At 38.2% G+C, this 21,908-nt stretch overlaps 1 protein-coding gene across 6 annotated transcripts in view; it reads left to right on the top strand.

Moving 5' to 3' along the window:
• The window catches only part of LOC127857631 (WD repeat-containing protein 48-like), a 60,642-nt gene that overhangs the window by 1,110 nt on the left and 37,624 nt on the right, over window positions 1-21,908 (top strand). The window contains exons 2-8 of one of the 6 annotated variants that reach the window (XM_052394179.1): window positions 5,501-5,647; window positions 6,568-6,643; window positions 7,523-7,605; window positions 13,988-14,117; window positions 14,539-14,729; window positions 19,799-19,903; window positions 21,680-21,799. In XM_052394179.1, the coding sequence (XP_052250139.1) occupies window positions 5,501-5,647; window positions 6,568-6,643; window positions 7,523-7,605; window positions 13,988-14,117; window positions 14,539-14,729; window positions 19,799-19,903; window positions 21,680-21,799 (852 nt within the window). Of the gene's footprint in view, window positions 1-5,500; window positions 5,648-6,567; window positions 6,644-7,522; window positions 7,606-8,122; window positions 8,134-10,948; window positions 10,958-10,992; window positions 11,002-11,694; window positions 11,704-11,738; window positions 11,748-13,987; window positions 14,118-14,538; window positions 14,730-19,798; window positions 19,904-21,679; window positions 21,800-21,908 lie in introns of those variants that run through there. The other 5 variants (XM_052394180.1, XM_052394185.1, XM_052394184.1 and 2 more) reach the window with 5 other exon arrangements.

Here is a 21,908-nt window from a genome sequence, read left to right as displayed (position 1 = left end):
CACAAGCGCTTGCTGTCTGCATTCGGCCAATGTTCAATCAAAACATGCACGCTCTTATCAGCGGTGTGTGCATAAGGGGCTTAGATAACATGTATGAACGATTTACGGGTCGTTCATGGGGATCAATTATGGTGTTTGTCCCCTAATAATGGCCGATAATGATCTATTATTACCGGTACATGTGGAGTAAGAGCAATTAAAGATATGCTCAAATTGTTTGTTTCTTCTCTTTTAATAGTTTAAACCTATTTATTGTAGCTCAATTGCATTGAAAGCCATAGGCTTATATAAACGCTCTCGAGTCCGTTTCCTGGGACTAGAACCAGTACTTGGTGTCTTTAAGGGGAGATCGAAGGAACGCTCACAGTGGGGTTTTAACCCGTGACCTCCCGATCTCTAGGCGGACACCATATCCACTACGCCACAGCGATCTTTTAAATATTTTATTTTTTACGACTATTGCAAAAAATAAAAAGTATAAAGAACTTGCTTCAAAAAGAAACCGTGACTGATGTGTGTTGCGGTTGTGCGTAATTTAAGTTATAAATACAATTAATTGGAATCAAACGTCTTATTTGATTGCTCTCGACCATTAACAGTAACATTTCTACTCAAAATCATAGAACATTTCATACAATTGTTTGTAAAATAAACCTAACCAATTAAAAATCAGTGTTCTTTATGGCAATTGCCGAAATTTCAACGCCAGATGTGGACTGGTAAAATAGATGTTTGTAGATACAAAATGCTCGTTTTCATTATTGTTTTGCATATCTATTCATACCACACATGGACACTAAAATGGTGTTCGTGTGTCGTATGAATAGATATATTCACGGGAATTAATTGTGGCAACAAATAAATAAACACAAGCATTTTGTATCTACAAAAATCTATGTAATCAAATCACATCTAGCGTCGAAATTTTGGATATTGCTATAAGGAACACTGATTGTTAAGGTGTTAACTTTATTTTACGAAAAACTTAACAAAATTTTCGTTGATTTTGAGCGTTATAGAGACTTTAAAATGTGTTTGAATTATTTTCTTAACGGCGACAATAGCTTAACAGTACCAATATTTAATATATTCAGATCCAATAGATAAATAGTTTCTTTTAATTAACGAAATTCGCTATATACCTGCAACACATTTTTCTTTAGTCTTTGTGCATGACAGAATACAATCTAATAAACGACCAGTAGTTGGAAGCAAGATTGTCCATGGGTCACAGAAAGTTTTTCAATATTTTTTTTGCTTTCTGTTTATTTTGGTTGTTATTTAATATTATAATATATGACTTGAATGAAATGAACTGAGGACAAATACATAAATATTAAAAGAAATGTTGTGATTTGGTAGCTCCAAAGTAGTGTGGATTTTGATTTATAACATTTAGAAAGTATATGAAGAATTCGACACCAACCGCCTGCCGCAGTGCCTGACCAAATTCCTGGGGAAATGCCAGTATATACATATTATTCGCTTGTTATTCTTGTTTGTTTATCATAACATTTTAATCAGTGACAATAATCAAATGAAAAATCTCTCCAAAACACCAAAACATCCGCATTTTGCACAGCAACTGGAACAACGCTGACAAAGATCACACTCACATACAGAACAATTCTTTAAAACGCAACCTTCCCTAACGCATAACACACTTTCACCCATCTCTTTAGTCAACAAAGTCTTTAATACAGACAGCCTTAAGCACTCAACACTCTTAAACATCTCTCTCAGTCAACTGTCTCCCACTAACGAACGACCACACTGATAGACAACGGCAAGGGACAGGTTCTATATGCTTTTATTTTAATATGTATTTCAATATTTACACACATTATCAAAGCTTTACAATATGTACACTAGGAGACATACATCTATACACTGTTATTTTAATATTTATTTCATAATGACACACAGTATCAAGCTTTACAATATGTACATTAGTAGACATACATCTATATACGTTTATGCTAATATTTATTTCATTCTGTTAATTAATTAAGTACTAAATTGTATAGCATGAAAAAATAAAATATTTATTAAGTATTCCATACTACAGCCTTATCTCTAGGCAACCCCTTTCAGTAATAGCTTTATCTACCCCTCGATAATCAGTACCCTCATCAGCTCTGAAATGGCCTATTGCCTTATCAAAGACATTCGCACGTGTTAATCCTTTGTCAATGCACCGCAGAGTACATAAAAGGGCGGTAGACTTGCTAAGCATGTAAGAACACCCGACACTACATCCAGATTTTATCCGGATTTTCAGTTCAATTAGCATACAGCGCAATAACTGTTTATACAATGCCGTATCTAAAAGCACGGACTCTGCCACTTATCCGATCGCAGCGAGAATACAGTAATAAGAATGTGTCATAATTCAAACTACACTGATATGCGGCGCAATACAATTTCAACTGCTACCACAAGACATCATCAGATACTACAGTTAAAACAATTTGTGCAGTGTAACCTTTTCTTTTGCTTTGCTCAAATCGACAATTCACAACTTCCGCCATAAACGATTTGTTATCAACTTTATGTTTTGAGCATTTCTCAACAAAATACACGCAAATTGATGTCGATTGCAACAGGTATTGTGTTTGTAACAATGTATTAGGTTGATTTAACTCGATTTTATGTACATATGTGAGACATTATTTTTTTACATTGAATTTAATTTTAACAAGAAGAACTATGAGCTGTACGTATGTACTCATAAAAGCTCAGAGCATTCAAGAAGAACTAATATTACTACATACTTTGTGGGCTTAAATGGGTTGTAAGGAGCTCAAAACCTTATGAGTACCGTAATTACTCTATATTTTCGGACACTTAAAAATAATATATTTTTGTGTGTCTGAAAACTTACATACCAACAATATTCACAAAATACAGGTGTCCGAAAACTTAAAGTCGAAAATTGAAGTGTCCGAAAAGAGCGTCAATTGTATCAACGACTACCGGTAATAGCACGCGCTTGTAAAATTATTAAATACCATGCCGTATAGTATAAATTACTGTTATATATGTTTGCACTGCATTTTAAATAATTTTAAATGCTTAATTTATTTGACAAAAAGTTACTACAAGGTTGTACTTAATGACCAAAGAGTTCAAAGATGAGCATGTGATGTACCGATACTCGCTAGTATGAACCTGAAATTAACACAATAAGAAAGCAAACTATGAATTCTTTGTTTCCTAATTTCCGATAGTTGTTGTCTAACACCTTCCATTGTTTGTAAAACTTGCAATAGGGTGCATCACACTTTAAAGCGTTTAGTATTTGTCACAGTTATTTTAAACTGAGAAGGGGTAGTACGATTGCGGTAGATAATTGAACTGTTAATTGGCACTACCCCTGGTAATTGTCATTATAGGGCTTATGCTATCGGGCAAAACCATTGTTTAATATCGGTTTACAAGGTTATTTACCCAATAACGCAAATGTAATGGTTCGTTGCCCTCAGGCATGCACCTGCCATGTTTTATGATGTTAATCTGGTTGTAAAACCCCATGATCGAAGTGTCATTAGATATCGAAAACAGGACCGAAATTTGGTAAAATAACACTGTACAATATACTGTCCGAAAACTAAGATACATTAATTATGGACGAAAACTCGTGTGTCCGAAAAGTAAGAGACATGAAAAATAATTATTTTTCCTTAAAAAAGGGGTGTCCGAAAACTTAAAGTGTCCGAAAACATACACTAATTCGGTAAATACAATTTTAAGAGCACGCTGATTAAATCATGAGATTAAAAGCATTAAGAAAGAATAATGTTTTTTACCGTAATTACTCTATGTTTTCAGACACTTAAAAATAATAAAAAAAATTCGTGTCCGAAAACTTAGATACGAAAAATATTCACAAAATACATGTGCCCAAAAACTTAGAGTTGAAAATTGAAGTGTCCGAAAATAACGTCAATTGTATCAACAACTAACGGTAATAGCACGCGCTTGTAAAATACCATGCCATACATTATAAATTACAGTTATATATGTTTGCACTGCATTTTAAATGATTTTAAATGCTGAATTTATTTGAAAAAGTTACTACAAGGTTGTACTTTGACCAAAGAGTTCAAAGATGAGCATGTGATGTACAGATACTCGCTAGTATGAACCTGTAATTAACGCAGTAAAAAAAGTAAACTATGAATTTTTTGTTTGTTCATTTCCAATAGTTGTTGTTTAACATCTTCCATTGTTCGTAAAACTTGAGATAGGGTGCATCACACTTTGAAGCGTTTAGTATTTGTCACAGTTATTTTACTGAGAAGGGGTAGTACCATAGCAGAAGTTTATTGAACTGTTAATTGGCACTACCCCTGGTAATTGTCATAACCCTTATGCTATCGGGCGAAACCATTTATGTTTAACTGGTTTACAAGGTTATTTACCCAATAATGCTAATGTAATGGTCCGTTGCCGTCAGGCATGCACCTTCCATGTTTTATGATTTTAATCTGGTTGTAAAACCCCATGATTGAAGTGTCATTAGATATCGAAAACATGACCGAAATTTGGTAAAATAGCGCTGTAAAATATACTGTCCAAAAACATAGAGACATTAATTATGGACGAAAACTCGTGCGTCCGAAAAATAAGAGTCACGAAAAATAATTATTTTTGCTAAAAAAGGGGTGTCCGAAAACTTAGAGTGTACGAAAACATAGAGTAATTACGGTATTGGCCTGCACTTGGTAAATGATGTTTATCCTTCAGAAAAAAGAAGTAGTGGTTTATCCTTCATGTTTAAGAAATTTTTATTAAAAAGAAATAGTGCAAAATGCAAGTGGGAATGATGCTTCGGGATAATAGCTGTTATCAATATTAGTTTGGTGTGAACCTACCTCATAGTCAACGATTTTCCCTCCTGCTGATGCAGCTGAAGTTTTTTTTTTGTGTACTTTTTAATAATTTGTTTCATTGAACACTTATTATTTATAATGTCATTACATTCATATTGATTGTTGATGCTTTTATGTAGAGACAAATAAATTGTAAGTTCATGTCAAATTGCTTTGCTACAAGAAATTGGTATTAATTTTTTAGGCGTAGTGTAAATTCAGTCTCATTCAAAAAATAGCTCTGAATCCACATTTGATTATTAATTTATTTGGTATAGTCACATTTTTATCCGAGTCAAAAGACAGCACTTAAAAGTCCATTACAAAAAAATATCTTAGATACTTATTAAACAAGGGATTGATGTACTGGCACTTTGAAACCACTAGCTGGCTTATAAATGATGTTCAAATTTTAAATATAAAAATATCAGCCATTTTGTTTTCACCTGCCAGGCAGTTAGCTAAGGTCATATATATTGAAAATAAATTAAATATAAACTGACTGCAGAAAGCACAGGCTAATCTGAGTCGGGGACAACACTTTTTGCACATACATTTGTATTAAACCACATTTTCCCAAAATGCAGCTCATATGTATTGACACTGTTTTATTGTTTTATATGTAGGTGTCTTTTGTGATCCGTGATGAAGTTGAACGCCATCACAGGTCTGGGGTAAACGCCCTGCAGTTTGATCCACAGTTAAACAGATTGTACTCCGCTGGACGAGATTCCATTATACGCATTTGGAACACCTCAAGAGCAACTAATAAGGTGCAGTTTAATTATTGATGCAATGTTTTTATCACCTTTGATTTGTAATGAGTATATTGAATGATTTGTATGCCTTGGAAGGTATGCATAAAGTTTCAGCACTTTCTGTTAGTCTGTCAGTTTGTCTGCTGTTTTTAGCTTTAGCTCTTAAACTAAACCAGTTTCCGTTTTAAACTTACTTAATGTATAAGCTCAAAATTGAGGTTATCTCAAAAACTTCACATATCTAGCCAGGCACTTAGGAGTTATATGTGTCTGGAGGTCTCACAGAAATTCCTGTCTCGGCCATTGACCAATTTTGAAACGACTTAAAAGTTATCATAAATTTAAACTACCATCACCAGTGTTCTTAAGAAAAATTTGACAAGCAGTTACATTTGCAAAGTAGCCGGCGACTAAGCAATTTAACGGGTGAACTTGCGCCATTTCAATATATATTTTTGGGAAAGTAGCCGGCATCTTGATTGAGTGTAACTGGTAAAATCGCCGGCTGCCGGTGCTTCTGGAGAACACTGCCATCAGAGGAGTTGTTGCATACAATACCTGTTGCCTACCTCAAAGGTCAAGGTCACACTAAGAGGTCAAAGTTCAAATTAAGCCATTAGCAACTTGCCCTTACGGTTACTTTGTCATTCAGCATGCAATTTTAAAATATAATTTACCACAAATGACCTCATTAGAGTTTTGAGAAAAACATGGAATGTTGGATCGTCCATGTCCTTTGTTTACTTTCAATATAATTCTTGTATGGATTCTAGCTGCCTGCTATAGACAGAAAGCATTGTATCATTGAATGATTATTCGTAAACTTGTTTAATAAAAGAATACATTTTTTTAGACTTATTGAGTTTCACAAGAATTACTTTTCAAATGAACTGTTGTTGGTGTTCTGGTAAATAAAATGTTTTCCAATATTACAGGATCCATATGTGTTGTCAATGGAGCACCACACTGACTGGGTAAACGACATTATCCTCTGCTGTGGGGGCAGAACATGTGAGTATTCATGGTCATCATTTGTTTGATTTCCTCAGTGAGAGCCTCATGTTCAAATATTAAAAAGAAGAGGGCATCAACCTGCTGCCTTAAGGTCCCACCCAGCTCTTTTTTATGTGATCAAATTATTTCACAGCAAATTGTATGTGATGTTATCATAATTATAATAAATTAACTAAATTGTCAGAGCTAAACTTGTATTAATTACAGAAACATTGTTTTGAATTACAATACATGTTATATGAACTGTTTAAAATATTATATTTTATATGTTTAAAATATGTCATTGTGATGATATGACAGCCAGCTTTAGTGCTCTCTTAACACACTGTCCTTTTTAAACCCTGGCTGGAGACTTGCTCATTGTATATAAAATTTCAAGGCACTGAATTATCGAGAAGAAGTCTAAAAAAATATTAGTCACTTACCCCATATGCAGGAGATGGTAGAATCAATTGCAAGGGATGTACATTTATTGATTTAATACGTGTTGTTTGATCTTGTATGCAATAACTTTTTTATACATCTGGTAAAACACCTGATTTTTTATGGACATATCATCAGACTCCTTTTGCACAGGATTTTCTTGAGCAAATTTTTGCTAGTTATGGCAAATCTTGTCTTATTTTGTCTAGTTATTGTAAATATTTTAGCCATTTTAAAGGTGGGGGGGGGGGCGAAAGTTATGAAGGAAAAGATTATGCCAAAGAAAATTGTAATGAGCCAAATTTGTTAATTTGTAGTCGTTTGCTTAATTGATGAATGTCAGAGTAAGTCCTGTATGTTTGGAAGTGTGGTAGTCAGTGTTAATGTGAATTGCATAATTTTCCCATAATTGTGAGAAATGGTTGCTATGACAACACTCTGGTTTGTTTCCAGTGATATCAGCCTCCTCAGATACCACAGTAAAGGTGTGGAATGCACACAAGGGCTTCTGTATGTCTACACTGAGAACTCACAAGGTAACTCTCCCCATTATAGCATGTCCACGCTGAGAATTCACAAGGTAACTCTCCCCATTATAGCATGTCCACGCTGAGGACTCACAAGGTAACTCTCCCCAATCTAGCATGTTCACGCTGAGGATTCACAAGGTAACTCGCCCCATTATAGCATGTCCACGCTGAGGATTATCAAGGTAACTCTCCCCATTATAGCATGTCCATGCTGAGGACTCACAAGGTAACTCTCCCCATTATAGCATGTCCACGCTGAGGATTCACAAGGTATCTCTCCCCATTATAGCATGTCCACGCTGAGGACTCACAATGTAACTCTCCCCATTACAGTATGTCCACGCTGAGGATTAACAATGTAACTCTCCCCATTATAGCATGTCCTAGCTGAAAACTCACATGGTAACTCTCCCCATTATAGCATGTCCACGCTGAGGACTCACAAGGTAACTCTCCCCATTATAGCATGTCCACGCTGAGGATTCACAAGGTAACTCTCCCCATTATAGCATGTCCACACTGAGAACTCACAAGGTAACTCTCCCCATTGTAGCATGTCCATGCTGAGGACTCACAATGTAACTCTCCCCATTACAGCATGTCCATGCTGAGGATTCACAAGGTAACTCTCCCCATTATAGCATGTCCACGCTGAGGACTCACAATGATACTCTCCCCATAAAAGCATGCCACGCTGAGAACTCACAATGTAACTCTCCCCATTATAGCATGTCCACGCTGAGGACTCACAAGGTAACTCTCCCTATTATAGCATGTCCACGCTGGGGATTCACAAGGTAACTCTCCCCATTATAGCATGTCCACGCTGGGGATTCATAAGGTAACTCTCCCCATTATAGCATGTCCACGCTGAGGACTCACAAGGTAACTCTCCCCATTATAGCATGTCCACGCTGAGGACCCACAAATTAACTCTCCATTATAGCATGTCCACGCTGAGGACTCACAAGGTAACTCCCCATTATAGCATGTCCACGCTGAACACTCACAAGGTAACTCTCCCCATTATAGCATGTCCATGCTGCGGACTCACAAGGTACCTCTCCCCATTATAGCATGTCCACGCTGAGGACTCACAAGGTAACTCTTCCCATTATAGAATTTCCACGCTGAACACTCACAAGGTAACTCTCTCCATTATAGCATGTCCACGCTGAGGACTCACAAGGTAACTCTTCCCATTATAGCATGTCCACGCTGAATACTCACAAGGTAACTCTCCCCATTATAGCATGTCCATGCTGAGGATTCACAATGTAACTCTCCCCATTATAGCATGTCCAGGCTGAGGACTCACAATGTAACTCTCCCCATTGTAGCATGTCCACGCTGAGGATTCACAAGGTAACTCTCCCCATTATAGCATGTCCACGCTGAGGACTCACAATGTAACTCTCCTTATTATAGCTGGCGATGTCCACACTGAGGATTCACAAGGTAAATCTCCCCATTATAGCATGTCCACGCTGATGACTCACAAGGTAACTCTCCCCATTCTAGCATGTCCACGCTGAGGACTCACAAGGTAACTCTCCCCATTAAAGCATGTCCACACTGAGGATTCACAATGTAACTCTCCCCATTATAGCATGTCCACGCTGAGGACTCACAAGGTAACTCCCCATTATAGCATGTCCATGCTGAGGACTCACAATGTAACTCTCCTCATTATAGCATGCCACGCTGAGGACTCACAAGGCAACTCTCCCCATTATAGCATGTCCATGCTGAGGACTCACAAGGTAACTCCCCATTATAGCATGTCCACGCTGAGAATTCACAATGTAACTCTCCCCATTATAGCATGTCCACGCTGAGGACTCACAAGGTAACTCCCCATTATAGCATGTCCACGCTGAGGACTCACAAGGTAACTCTCCCAATTATAGCATGTCCACGCTGATGAATCACAAGGTAACTCTCCCCATTATAGCATGTTCATGCTGAGGACTCACAAAACTCACAATGTAACTCTCCCCATTATAGCATGTCCACGCTGAGGACTCACAAGGTTACTCTCCCAATTATAGCATGTCCACGCTGAGGAATCACAAGGTAACTCTCCCCATTATAGCATGTTCATGCTGAGGACTCACAAAACTCACAATGTAACTCTCCCCATTATAGCATGTCCATGCTGAGGACTCACAGTGTAACTCTCCCCATTATAGCATGTTCATGCTGAGGTCTCACAAGATAACTCTCCCCATTATAGCATGTCCATGCTGAGGACTCACAAGGTAACTCTCCCCATTATAGCATGTTCATGCTGAGGTCTCACAAGGTAACTCTCCCCATTATAGCATGTTCATGCTGAGGTCTCACAAGGTAACTCTCCCCATTATAGCATGTCCATGCTGAGGACTCACAAGGTAACTCTCCCCATTATAGCATGTCCACACTGAGGATTCACAAGGTAACTCTCCCCATTATAGCATGTCCACACTGAGGATTCACAAGGTAACTCTCCCTATTATAGCATGTCCACGCTGAGGACTCACAGTGTAACTCTCCCCATTATTGCATGTCCATGCTGAGGACTCACAAGGTAACTCTCCCATTACAGCATGTCCACGCTGAGGACTCACAATGTAACTCTCCCCATTACAGCATGTCCACGCTGAGGACTCACAATGTAACTCTCCCCATTATAGCATGTCCACGCTGAGGATTCACAATGTAACTCTCCCCATTATAGCATATCCACGCTGAGGATTCACAGTGTAACTCTCCCCATTATAGCATGTCCACGCTGAGGACTCACAAGGTAAATCTCCCCATTATAGCATGTCCACGCTGAGGATTCACAAGGTAACTCTCCCCATTATAGCATGTCCTTGCTGAGGATTCACAATGTAACTCCCCATTATAGCATGTCCATGCTGAGGACTCACAATGTAACTCTCCCCATTATAGCATGTCCATGCTGAGGACTCACAAGGTAACTCTCCCCATTATAGCATGTCCACGCTGAGGATTCACAAGGTAACTCTCCCCATTATAGCATGTTCACGCTGAGGACTCACAAGGTAACTCTCCCCATTATAGCATGTCCACGCTGAGGATTCTCAATGTAACTCTCCCTATTATAGCATGTCCATGCTGAGGATTCACAAAGTAACTCTCCCCATTATAGCATGTCCACGCTGAGGACTCACAAGGTAACTCTCCCCATTATAGCATGTCCACGCTGAGGATTCACAATGTAACTCTCCCCATTATAGTATGTCCATGCTGAGGACTCACAAGGCAACTCTCCCCTTTCTAGCATGTCCACGCTGAGGATTCACAAGGTAACTCTCCCCATTATAGCATGTCCACGCTGAGAACTCACAAGGTAACTCTCCCTATTATAGCATGTCCATGCTGAGAACTCACAAGGTAACTCTCCCTATTATAGCATGTTCATGCTGAGGACTCACAAGGTAAATCTCCCCATTATAGCATTTCCTTTCTGAGGACTCACAATGTAACTCTCCCCATTAAAGCATGTCCATGCTGAGGTCTCACAAGGTAACTCTCCCCATTATAGCATGTCCACGCTGAGGATTCACAAGGTAACTCTCCCCATTATAGCATGTCCTTGCTGAGGATTCACAATGTAACTCCCCATTATAGCATGTCCATGCTGAGGACTCACAATGTAACTCTCCCCATTATAGCATGTCCATGCTGAGGACTCACAAGGTAACTCTCCCCATTATAGCATGTCCACGCTGAGGATTCACAAGGTAACTCTCCCCATTATAGCATGTTCACGCTGAGGACTCACAAGGTAACTCTCCCCATTATAGCATGTCCACGCTGAGGATTCTCAATGTAACTCTCCCTATTATAGCATGTCCATGCTGAGGATTCACAAAGTAACTCTCCCCATTATAGCATGTCCACGCTGAGGACTCACAAGGTAACTCTCCCCATTATAGCATGTCCACGCTGAGGATTCACAATGTAACTCTCCCCATTATAGTATGTCCATGCTGAGGACTCACAAGGCAACTCTCCCCTTTCTAGCATGTCCACGCTGAGGATTCACAAGGTAACTCTCCCCATTATAGCATGTCCACGCTGAGAACTCACAAGGTAACTCTCCCTATTATAGCATGTCCATGCTGAGAACTCACAAGGTAACTCTCCCTATTATAGCATGTTCATGCTGAGGACTCACAAGGTAAATCTCCCCATTATAGCATTTCCTTTCTGAGGACTCACAATGTAACTCTCCCCATTAAAGCATGTCCATGCTGAGGTCTCACAAGGTAACTCTCCCCATTATAGCATGTCCATGCTGAAGACTCACAAGGTAACTCTCCCCATTATAGCATGTTCATGCTGAGGACTCACAAGGTAACTCTCCCCATTATAGCAGGCTATGTCCACACTGAGGACTCACAAGGTAACTCTTGCCATTACAGCAGGCCCTTTCCTGGCCATTTTGTGTAAAACACAATTTCAGGATTGTAATTTTTTTGCACAAAAAGTCTTCTTTATTTGGAAAAATAATTTAATATAACCCTTTAAAATTATAATATTATAAGAAAAAAAATGAATTTAAAACTATTATATATTTATATGCTTTATAATCTGCAATTGAAATAAAATTGAGATGGAATACTCATTAGACACTTCTTTTTAGTATAAAAGAAAAAATTAAAATCGGGATTTATTTTTCAAATTGGGATTTTTGTTACCATTTCACTTTGGGAATGGGTCCCTTTAACGGACCGTTGAAAGCGCTGGAAAAGGCCTGTATAGTGACTGTAGTTTCTTTTCAAATATGTTGTTGGGAGCTCATGCTGCTGAGATGTCTTTTAGACATTTATCTGGCTTTATGCAAGTGCGTAGCATAATCCACATGATTTTTGCGATATTTTGAAGACAATCTAAACATACAGACAATCTGGATATCTTAATTCCCTGTATATTTCGTATCTGTTTTGATAATTTGACAATCGGTTGATGACAAGTCTCTACTTTTCAAAGTCTTTGACAAAGTTGCTTGTCAGATAAGCACAGTTTTGACACTGCCCGTTTCTTCATATATGGCAGGACTATGTAAAGGCTCTGGCATATGCCGACTCTACTTTTAAATAGACCAAGTAGAGGCTTTGACACTTACAAATTTGCTCGTCATATAAACACAGTTTTTACGTTGCCAGTTTCTTCATATACACAGGGCAATGTTAAGGCTCTAGCCTATACCATTGCCTATTTCTTCATATTAACAGGACTATGCGACAGCTCCAGCATATGCCAAGCACAGTTTTAAAATTGCCCATGTCTTCATCTATTCAGGCCTATGTTATGGCTCAGGCATATGTCAAGCACAGTTTTAACATTGCCCATTTCTTCATGTACACAAGACTTTGTGAAAGATCAAGCCTGCCCCAATCACATATATGAAATTGCCCATTTCTTCATGTACACAAGACTTTGTGGAAGATCTAGCCTGCCCCAATCACATATATGAAATTGCCCATTTCTTCATGTACACAAGACTTTGTGGAAGATCTAGCCTGCCCCAATCACATATATGAAGTTGCCCATTTCTTCATGTACACAAGACTTTGTGGAAGATCTAGCCTGTCCCAATCACATATATGTCATTGCCCATTTCTTCATGTGCACAAGACTTTGTGGAAGATCTAGCCTACCCCAATCACATATATGTCATTGCCCATTTCTTCATGTACACAAGACTTTGTGGAAGATCTAGCCGGCCCCAATCACATATATGTCATTGCCCATTTCTTCATGTACACAAGACTTTGTGGAAGATCTAGCCTGCCCCAATCACATATATGAAATTGCCCATTTCTTCATGTACACAATACTTTGTGGAAGATCTAGCCTGCCCCAATCACATATATGTCATTACCCATTTCTTCATGTACACAAGGCTTTGTGGAAGATCTAGCCTGCCCCAATCACATATATGAAATTGCCCATTTCTTCATGTACACAATACTTTGTGGAAGATCTAGCCTGCCCCAATCACATATATGTCATTGCCCATTTCTTCATGTACACAAGACTTTGTGGAAGATCTAGCCTGCCCCAATCACACATATGTCATTGCCCATTTCTTCATGTACACAAAACTTTGTGGAAGATCTAGCCGGCCCCAATCACATATATGTCATTGCCCATTTCTTCATGTACACAAGACTTTGTGGAAGATCTAGCCTGCCCCAATCACATATATGAAATTGCCCATTTCTTCATGTACACAAGACTTTGTGGAAGATCTAGCCTGCCCCAATCACATATATGTCATTGCCCATTTCTTCATGTACACAAGACTTTGTGGAAGATCTAGCCTGCCCCAATCACATATATGTCATTGTCCATTCCTGCATGTACACAGGACTATGTGAAGGCTCTAGCCTACGCCAAGGACAAGGAGCAGGTGGCCTCTGCCGGTCTGGACAGATCCATCTACCTGTGGGATGTGAACACCCTCACCGCCCTCACTGCATCCAACAACACAGTCACAAGTACTGTATTAAATTGCCATGTGTTTTTTGTGTGTTTAATTTTGGGCCGATATTAAGCCCCAGTCCCGAAATCAACACGTGTTTATTGACCCCAATGACTGCCTAAAATAGCCAATTTTAGGTTTAGACAAAAACACTGACTTGGTTATAGGGAAAACTGGCATTCAAATATTGTCTGTCTTACTGTCTGCCCATAGACACAAACTTGTTGTACATAGATTTCCTACTGTTTTAAATTTACAACTTTAAAACTTGCATGAACTGTTCCTTAAGATATGAAATAGTGCATGTGCACATTTATTGTAATCCTATGATAAATATTCAAAAGTTATGGTTCCTGTTCAGGCTAATCTGGGACGACACTTTAGGCACATGCATTAAGCCCTGTTTTCCCAAAGCAAGGCTCAAATATTGTTTTCAGCCTCCAGCCTGAATGGCAACAAGGACTCCATCTACTGCCTGGCAATGAATCCCTGGGGCACGGTGATTGTGTCAGGCTCCACAGAGAAGGTGCTGCGCGTGTGGGACCCCCGTACCTGTGTCAAAATGATGAAACTCAAGGGTCACACTGACAACGTGAAGGCGGTAGTGCTGAACAGGGATGGCAGTCAGGTTGGTAGACAATAGGCTTTGTTTAGTAAATCGAGTCGTGTTCTGAGAAAACAGGGCTAAATGCATGTGCTAATCAGGGACGACACTTTCTGCTGTTATGACATTTTTCGTTTAAATGAAGTCTCTTCCTAGCAAAAATCCAATTAAGGCGGAAAGTGTCGTCCCTGATAAGCCTGTGTGGACTGCACAGGCTAATCTGGGATGACACTTTACGCACATGCATTAAGCCCAGTTTTCTCAGAACAAGACACAATTTAGCCTTGATCTGGGACAACCAGGCTTAATTTATGTGTGATAAATGTCATCATTTATTGCTGGTACACTTCCTGCCTAGGCTGGATTTGGGTGTAGAAAATTCAAACACTTCCTTTAAAAGAAAAAAATACCATAAAAGCTGAAAGTGTCATCCCAGATTAGCTTGTACAGACTGCACAAGCTAATCTGGCATGACACTTTATGTGCATGCATTAAGCCCAGTTTTCCCAGAACAAGGCTAAATACATCATGTATCCTTATCACCAAATCTTTGCAAAGAACCATCTTATCCATGAATGCAAACCATGCTGGAACATTTAATGCACCAATGTGCATGCTTTAAAAATATTAATGCCAAATATATGTTTGTATGTCCTCCAGTCTATACTGGGCGACATATTGTTTTTGCCCTGTCTGTTGGTTTGCTGGTTTGTTTGTTGGTTTGCGTCAATTTTTAACATTTGCCATAACTTTTGCAATATTGAAGATAGCAACTTCATATTTTGCATGCATGTGTATCTCATGAAGCTGCACATTTTGAGTGGTGAAAGGTCAAGGTCATCCTCCAAGGTCAAAAGTCAAATATATGGGTCAAAAACGCTCATGTAATATACACTATAACTTCTTAACAACTTCTCATATGCATGGAGCTGCACATTTTGCGTGGTGAAAGTTCAAGGTCATCCTTCAAGGTCAAAGGTCAACTATATGGGGGGACATAGTGTTTCGCAAACACATCTTGTTTTTAGCTCACCTGAGCACAACATGCTCATGGTGAGCTTTTGTGATTGCCTTTTGTCCGTCGTGCGTTGTCCGTTGTGCGACGTCAACATTTGCCTTGTTCACTCTCTAGAGGCCACATTTATTGTCCAATCTACATGAAATTTGGTCAGAAGATTGGTTTCAATGATATCTTGGATGAGTTCAAAAATGGTTACGTTTGCTTGAAAAACATGGCTGCCAAGGGACGAGGCATTTTTCCTTATATGGCTATAGTAAAATCTTGTTAACACTCTAGAGGCCATATTTATTGTCTGATCTTCATGAAACTTGTTCAGAAGATTCATCCCAATAATATCTTGGACGAGTTCGAAAATGATGCCGGTTGGTTGAAAACATGGCCGTCCGGCAGGGCTTTTTTTCCTTCTTTGTGATTGGCCGTGGACGGACATTTCACAATTTTGACACAGCCAATTCACAAACCTGACATGGCCGTGAATATTTACAAAAACGGCCGTTTTAAATCGTGAAAAACAGACTTTTTGTGCTCAAAACTGTCAAAAACGGCCATTTCATAACAGAAATATAAGTTTCATAACCTCATTTTTAATTCTGAATTCTCAAAAAATTGTCGACTCGCCTTACCGATGTTTGCTTGTTTTAATCGATTTTTAAGTGTTGTGAAACCGGCGTAAATAGTAAAAGCTCTGCCTAGCAACGTCAGTATCAAAAAAATGGCGACGCGGAACACTCGTTACTACACGAAGAAAATTTACTGCAAAATAATCCCAATTTATTGAAAGTTGGGATACAGTGAAGAAACAAAAGCTTTCTACAGAAGGGTAAGTTTTGAAACATGCACATTGATAACATTATAAAGAAAGTCATTTGATAAAAGTGAAAGCATCTGCCGCGGCTTGTGTATTGATGGAATCTAGTCAAAACGGCCCCTAGTCAAAACAGCCCCTAGCATTGATGACCGAGACTTGTTATTCGTATCTGTTTACGATATTAAATCTTGGTTAAAGTAATTATGTGGTCCCTTCATATATATTTTTTTTAATTTAAATGCATATTCATGACGCATATTCATGATTCAAATTTGTATGTAGTCTATTTATGCTTAGTGAAAAATTGTGAAAAATAAAATTACCCGGTACTTGTTTACATTTCTTACAAAAGTACTGTTGTTCAATGTATACCTAATGTTTCAGATGAAATGACAACCTCCCAGGGAGATATTCATGCACTGGCGAGGGTCAGGCTCACAGAACATGAAAAATTATCATGAAGAAGGAATTTTCCTCTTCAGATATTGAGAGAATTATTGACATTTTCAAGAGTAAAAAGAACAGAGTTCTAAAGCTGTAAAGTCCAGAACATGTCTGAGTTTTGTGCCCTTGAAATGTTCTATGTTTATAAATGTTGTTCCTGTGGTAAAGAAATGTTGGGACCAGGTATTTTAGTTGCCTTTGGTACATGTACATGAATGTTTTGCAAATCAGATATATGTATTTGTGTTGTTATTGTATCAAATACAGTATTCATAGAAGGAAAATATGCCTTTATTGCATTATTTAAGGAAATTTTGATAATTTTCAAGTGTTTAACATGCCTTAATTACATGTATACTAATGCATTGAACTTTGAATTTCAGAATTGTAAGAAGTTTGCGACTCAATTTTTCACAATTTTGACAAGTTCGCGACTCATTTTGTCACAAAGTGAGGGGCCAGGGCCGCTTCACAAAGTCAGGAAAAAAAGCCCTGCCAGGGGGCGGGGCATTTTTCTTTATATGGCTATAGTAAAACCTTGTTAACACTCTAGAGGCCACATTTATTTTCCGATCTTCATGAAACTTGCTCAGATTTGTCCCACTGATATCTTTGATGAGTTCAAAAATGGTAACCTTTGCTTGAAAAACATGGCTGCCAAGGGGCGGGGCATTTTTCCTTATATGACTATATATGGCTATAGTAAAATCTTGTTAACACTCTAGAGGCCACATCCCAATAATATCTTGGACGAGTTCAAAAATGATGCTGGTTGGTTGAAAAATATGGCCGCCAGGGGGCGGGGCATTTTTCCTTATAGGCCTATAGTTAAACCTTGTTAACACTCTAGAGGCCACATTTATTGTCCAATCTTGATGAAATTTGGTCAGAAGATTTGTCTTAATGATATCTTGGATGAGTTTGAAAATGGTTACGTTTGCTTGAATAACATGGCCGCCAAGGGGCATGGCATTTTTCCTTATATGGCTATATTGACTATAGTAAAATCTTGTTAACACTCTAGAGGCCACATTTATAGTTCCATCTTAATGAAACTCAGTCAGAAGATTCATCCTAATAATATCTTGGACGAGTTCAAAAATGATGCTGGTTGGTTGAAAAACATGGCCACCACAGGGACGGGGCTATTTTCCTTATATGGCTAAAGTAAAACCTTGTTAACACTCTAGAGGTCACATTTAATTTCCGATCATCATGAAACTTGGTCAGAAGATTTGTGCCAATGATATCTTGGATGAGTTTGAAAATGGTTTTGGTTGCTTTAAAAACATGGCCACCAGGGGCAGGGCATTTTTCCTTATATGGCTATATATGGCTATAGTAAAACCTTGTTAACACTGTAGAGGCCACATTTATTGTCCAATCTTCATGAAATTTGGTCAGAATACTGATGATATCTTGGATGAGTTCAAAAATAATTATGTTTGCGTGAAAAAAATGGCTTCCAAGGGGCAGGGCATTTTTCCTTATATGGCTCTAGTAAAATCTTGTTAACACTCTAGAGGCCACATTTACTGTCTGATCTTCATGAAACTTGGTCTGAAGGTTCATCCCGATAATATCTTGGATGAGTTAAAAAATGATGCCGGTTGGTTGAAAAACATGGCTGCCAGGGGGCGGGGCATTTTTCCTTATATGGCTATAGTAAAACCTTGTTAACACTCTAGAGACCACATTTATTTTCCGATCTTCGTGAATCTTGGTCAGAAGATTTGTCCAAATAATATCTTGTTATCTCAGGTGAGCGACTTTGGGCCTTTCTGGCCCTCTTGTTAGATTTAAAATGGCTAAGCTTTGTATATTTCGTTGCATAAGTTATTGCTGTTGTTTTTTTCTATGGAATATATTGTCTGTCTTTTTTATTTATTTGAAATTTACTTTAAATTATGTTGAAGTTCATATGTTTGTTAAAAAATAATTCTCTTTATAATAATAAAGTGTGAGTAAAATAGTGAATGAAAAAAAAGTTAGAAGAAAAAAAAAGCATTTTATTTAATGTCAAGTGATGAATTATTGTAAATACTTGGATAATTAATTCCTGATAAATTTTTTGCAGCCTGTCTACGGACTACATTTTTATGTCCCCATGTCTATACTGGTCTGGGGGACATATTGTTTTTGCCCTGTCTGTATTGGTTTGTTTGCGACAAACTTTAACATTGGCCATAACTTTTGCAAAATTGAAGATAGCAACTTGATATTTGGAGCTGCACATATTGAGTGGTGAAAGGTCAAGGTCATCCTTCAAGGTCAAAGGTCAAATATATGGGGGACATTTTGTTTAATTTCAAATTAATTTGACCAATAGCATAAATGCATGTCAACATATCATGGTTAATTATCAAAAAGAAAAAGAGATAAATTGCGCTAAATGCACAGCAGTACAAATAATAACTGGGTAAGCACTTATCAAAATATCAACTACTTAACAAATTTTTTCATGATAATACCCAAAAAGGAAAAAAAAGATGTTTTTACTGTACTGTAGTACATTCTGCACCTTAAAGGGACCGGCAACCACGATTGACGAAAAAAGAAGTTATAAAATATCGTATGTTTTTACAATTATTAGTTTATATTGATTCAAATATCACGACTGGTATATTACATTACTTTAAAAAAGTTGTTTAGTTTTCATAGGGTCCCTTTAAGCATTAATTATTAGTTCACGCCATAAATAATCAAATGTTTTATATTTGTATGTGATCTGTTGTTTATCCACAACCAAATGAATAATGTTTCTTTTTCTTGTGTAACACAGACGTCAGTGACAAAATATTATTCTATTGTCTATTGCAGTGTCTGTCCGGGGGATCTGATGGTATGATTCGGCTATGGTCGCTGGGGCAACAGAGGTGTATAGCCACATTCCGTGTGCATGATGAGGGGGTCTGGGCCCTACAGGTAGGAAAATACGAGTCACATTTTGGGAATACTGCACATGTGTTAAGTGCTGTAACAGATAAGCCTGTGCAGAAGTGAGACACTTAACCGCTTAAATGGAATTTGTTTAAGGATATTTCTTTTATAACAATTTCTCACTTCGATACATATTTTCACGCATTATTAGTCCCTTAGAAAGTTCTATTGTGTTAAGACCTTTCTTACTAGATTTAAGTTTTTAAGGCTTCATCTCCATACCTTAGATATCGATGAGCAGCAAACAGCATAAAACCCGAACAGACTGCGAGTTACTCGCAGGCTGTTCTGGTTTTATGCTGTTTGCACATAGCCATTTTCACTTTGCTTCAAAGTGGGAAAGGGTTTAGGAAGAAAAACAGTGTAGACAAATAGTGTTGTCCCTAATTAGCCATTGAACACTGCACAGACTTATCTTTGAAAACACTTTACTCACATGCATCAAGATCACTTTTCTTAGATAAAGACTCGTATAAGTAGTACATTTAACATTCAATTTGTATGATTGCAAGAGTGCCCTGATTGGTCTCCTGTTGTTGAGGTTGATGGGAAAGACAGTTTTTTGAATGGCATTGGTAACAAAAACATATTGACTGTTTTGTTTGTTATGCCCCCGAACAGAATGATCGGGGATATATTGTTTTTGGCCTGTCTGTCTGTCATTCTGTCCCAAAACTTTAACCTTGGTCATAACTTTTGCAATATTAATGATAGCAACTTGATATTTTGGCATGCATGTGTATCTCATGGAGCCTTATATTTTGAGTTCTGAAAGGTCAAGGTCATCCTTCAAGGTCAAATATATTACTTCAAAGCGGCGCAGTAGGGGGCATTGTGTTTCTGACAAACACATCTCTTTCTTAAATTGCTGTTTTTAAGAACTGACTGTAATTGTATCATTTATTTAAAGAAAACAACACTTCCAACTTGGGGATGTTATGGGCTGTAACCGCAGATATTGACTACTGATGCTCATCACATGGCAAAATTAAGTTGACACTTTGTTAAGTTGTCAAGAAGTGGTATTGCTACTGGCAAATAACCGTTTCAGAATGCAATCTAATGCAAAACAGTAATTTCAGAGATTTCATCACTCTGGATATTTCAGATTAAATCGTTTCTACCGTTGTAAACCCTCATACACAGTATTACTGTGCCTGTATGTATGTATACTTCAACAAGACTTCAGTTTGTATTCTGGATGAAGTCATCACAGGGTTGTGGGCCTCTGACTATGGTCACTACATGATAATCACTGAGTGTAGGTTACTTACTTGCAGTGTATAGTGGTAGTGAATACATTGATCCTTTTGATTTCTGGGAATTCTGGGCTTTATGCAAGTGCATGTGTTGTCCCTGTGACGACACTTTCTACTTTTATGGAATTTTTTGTTTAACCCTTTCAGTGCGGGAACCCAATTTTAAAGGCCTTTGCAAACAGTTTGGATCCAGATGAGATGCCACAGAACGTGGCGTCTCATCAGGATCCAAACTGTTTGCTATTCTGATAGTATTCTTTGAAAAAAATCGAAGAAAATGCTAATTTTAGAAATTCTGCAGACGACATTTTAGCAGACGACAAATTTCTCAGCATGCAAAGGGTTAAAGGTGGTCTCTTCTTATGAATAAAATCAAGTGTAGGTGGAAAGTGTTGTCCCTGATTAGCCTCTTCGCACTGCACAGGCTAATCTTGGATGACACTTTATGCACATGCATTAAGCCCAGTTTTTATATATCGAGGCTCCATTGTTGTTTTTTCAGGCTAACGAGAGCTTTAGTATGGTGTATTCCGCGGGCAGAGATTGCAGGGTGTGGGCCACAGACATACGTAACACAGACTATAGGTGCTGTGTGTGTGAGGAGAAGGAACCGGTACTCAAGGTACAACACATAAATCATAATGTGTGATACACAAACAGGTAGCCAGATCGGCTTGCCCAGTAGTGAAGCCCATGCCTTGATTTCTCCACTTTTCTTTAGGAAAACATTT

This window comes from Dreissena polymorpha, chromosome 14 (genome assembly GCF_020536995.1).
Source record: "Dreissena polymorpha isolate Duluth1 chromosome 14, UMN_Dpol_1.0, whole genome shotgun sequence".
Classification (NCBI taxonomy): Eukaryota; Metazoa; Mollusca; class Bivalvia; order Myida; family Dreissenidae; genus Dreissena; species Dreissena polymorpha.
Note: the sequence above shows the minus strand (reverse complement) of the source record. Positions and strands in the feature narration are given on the sequence as shown.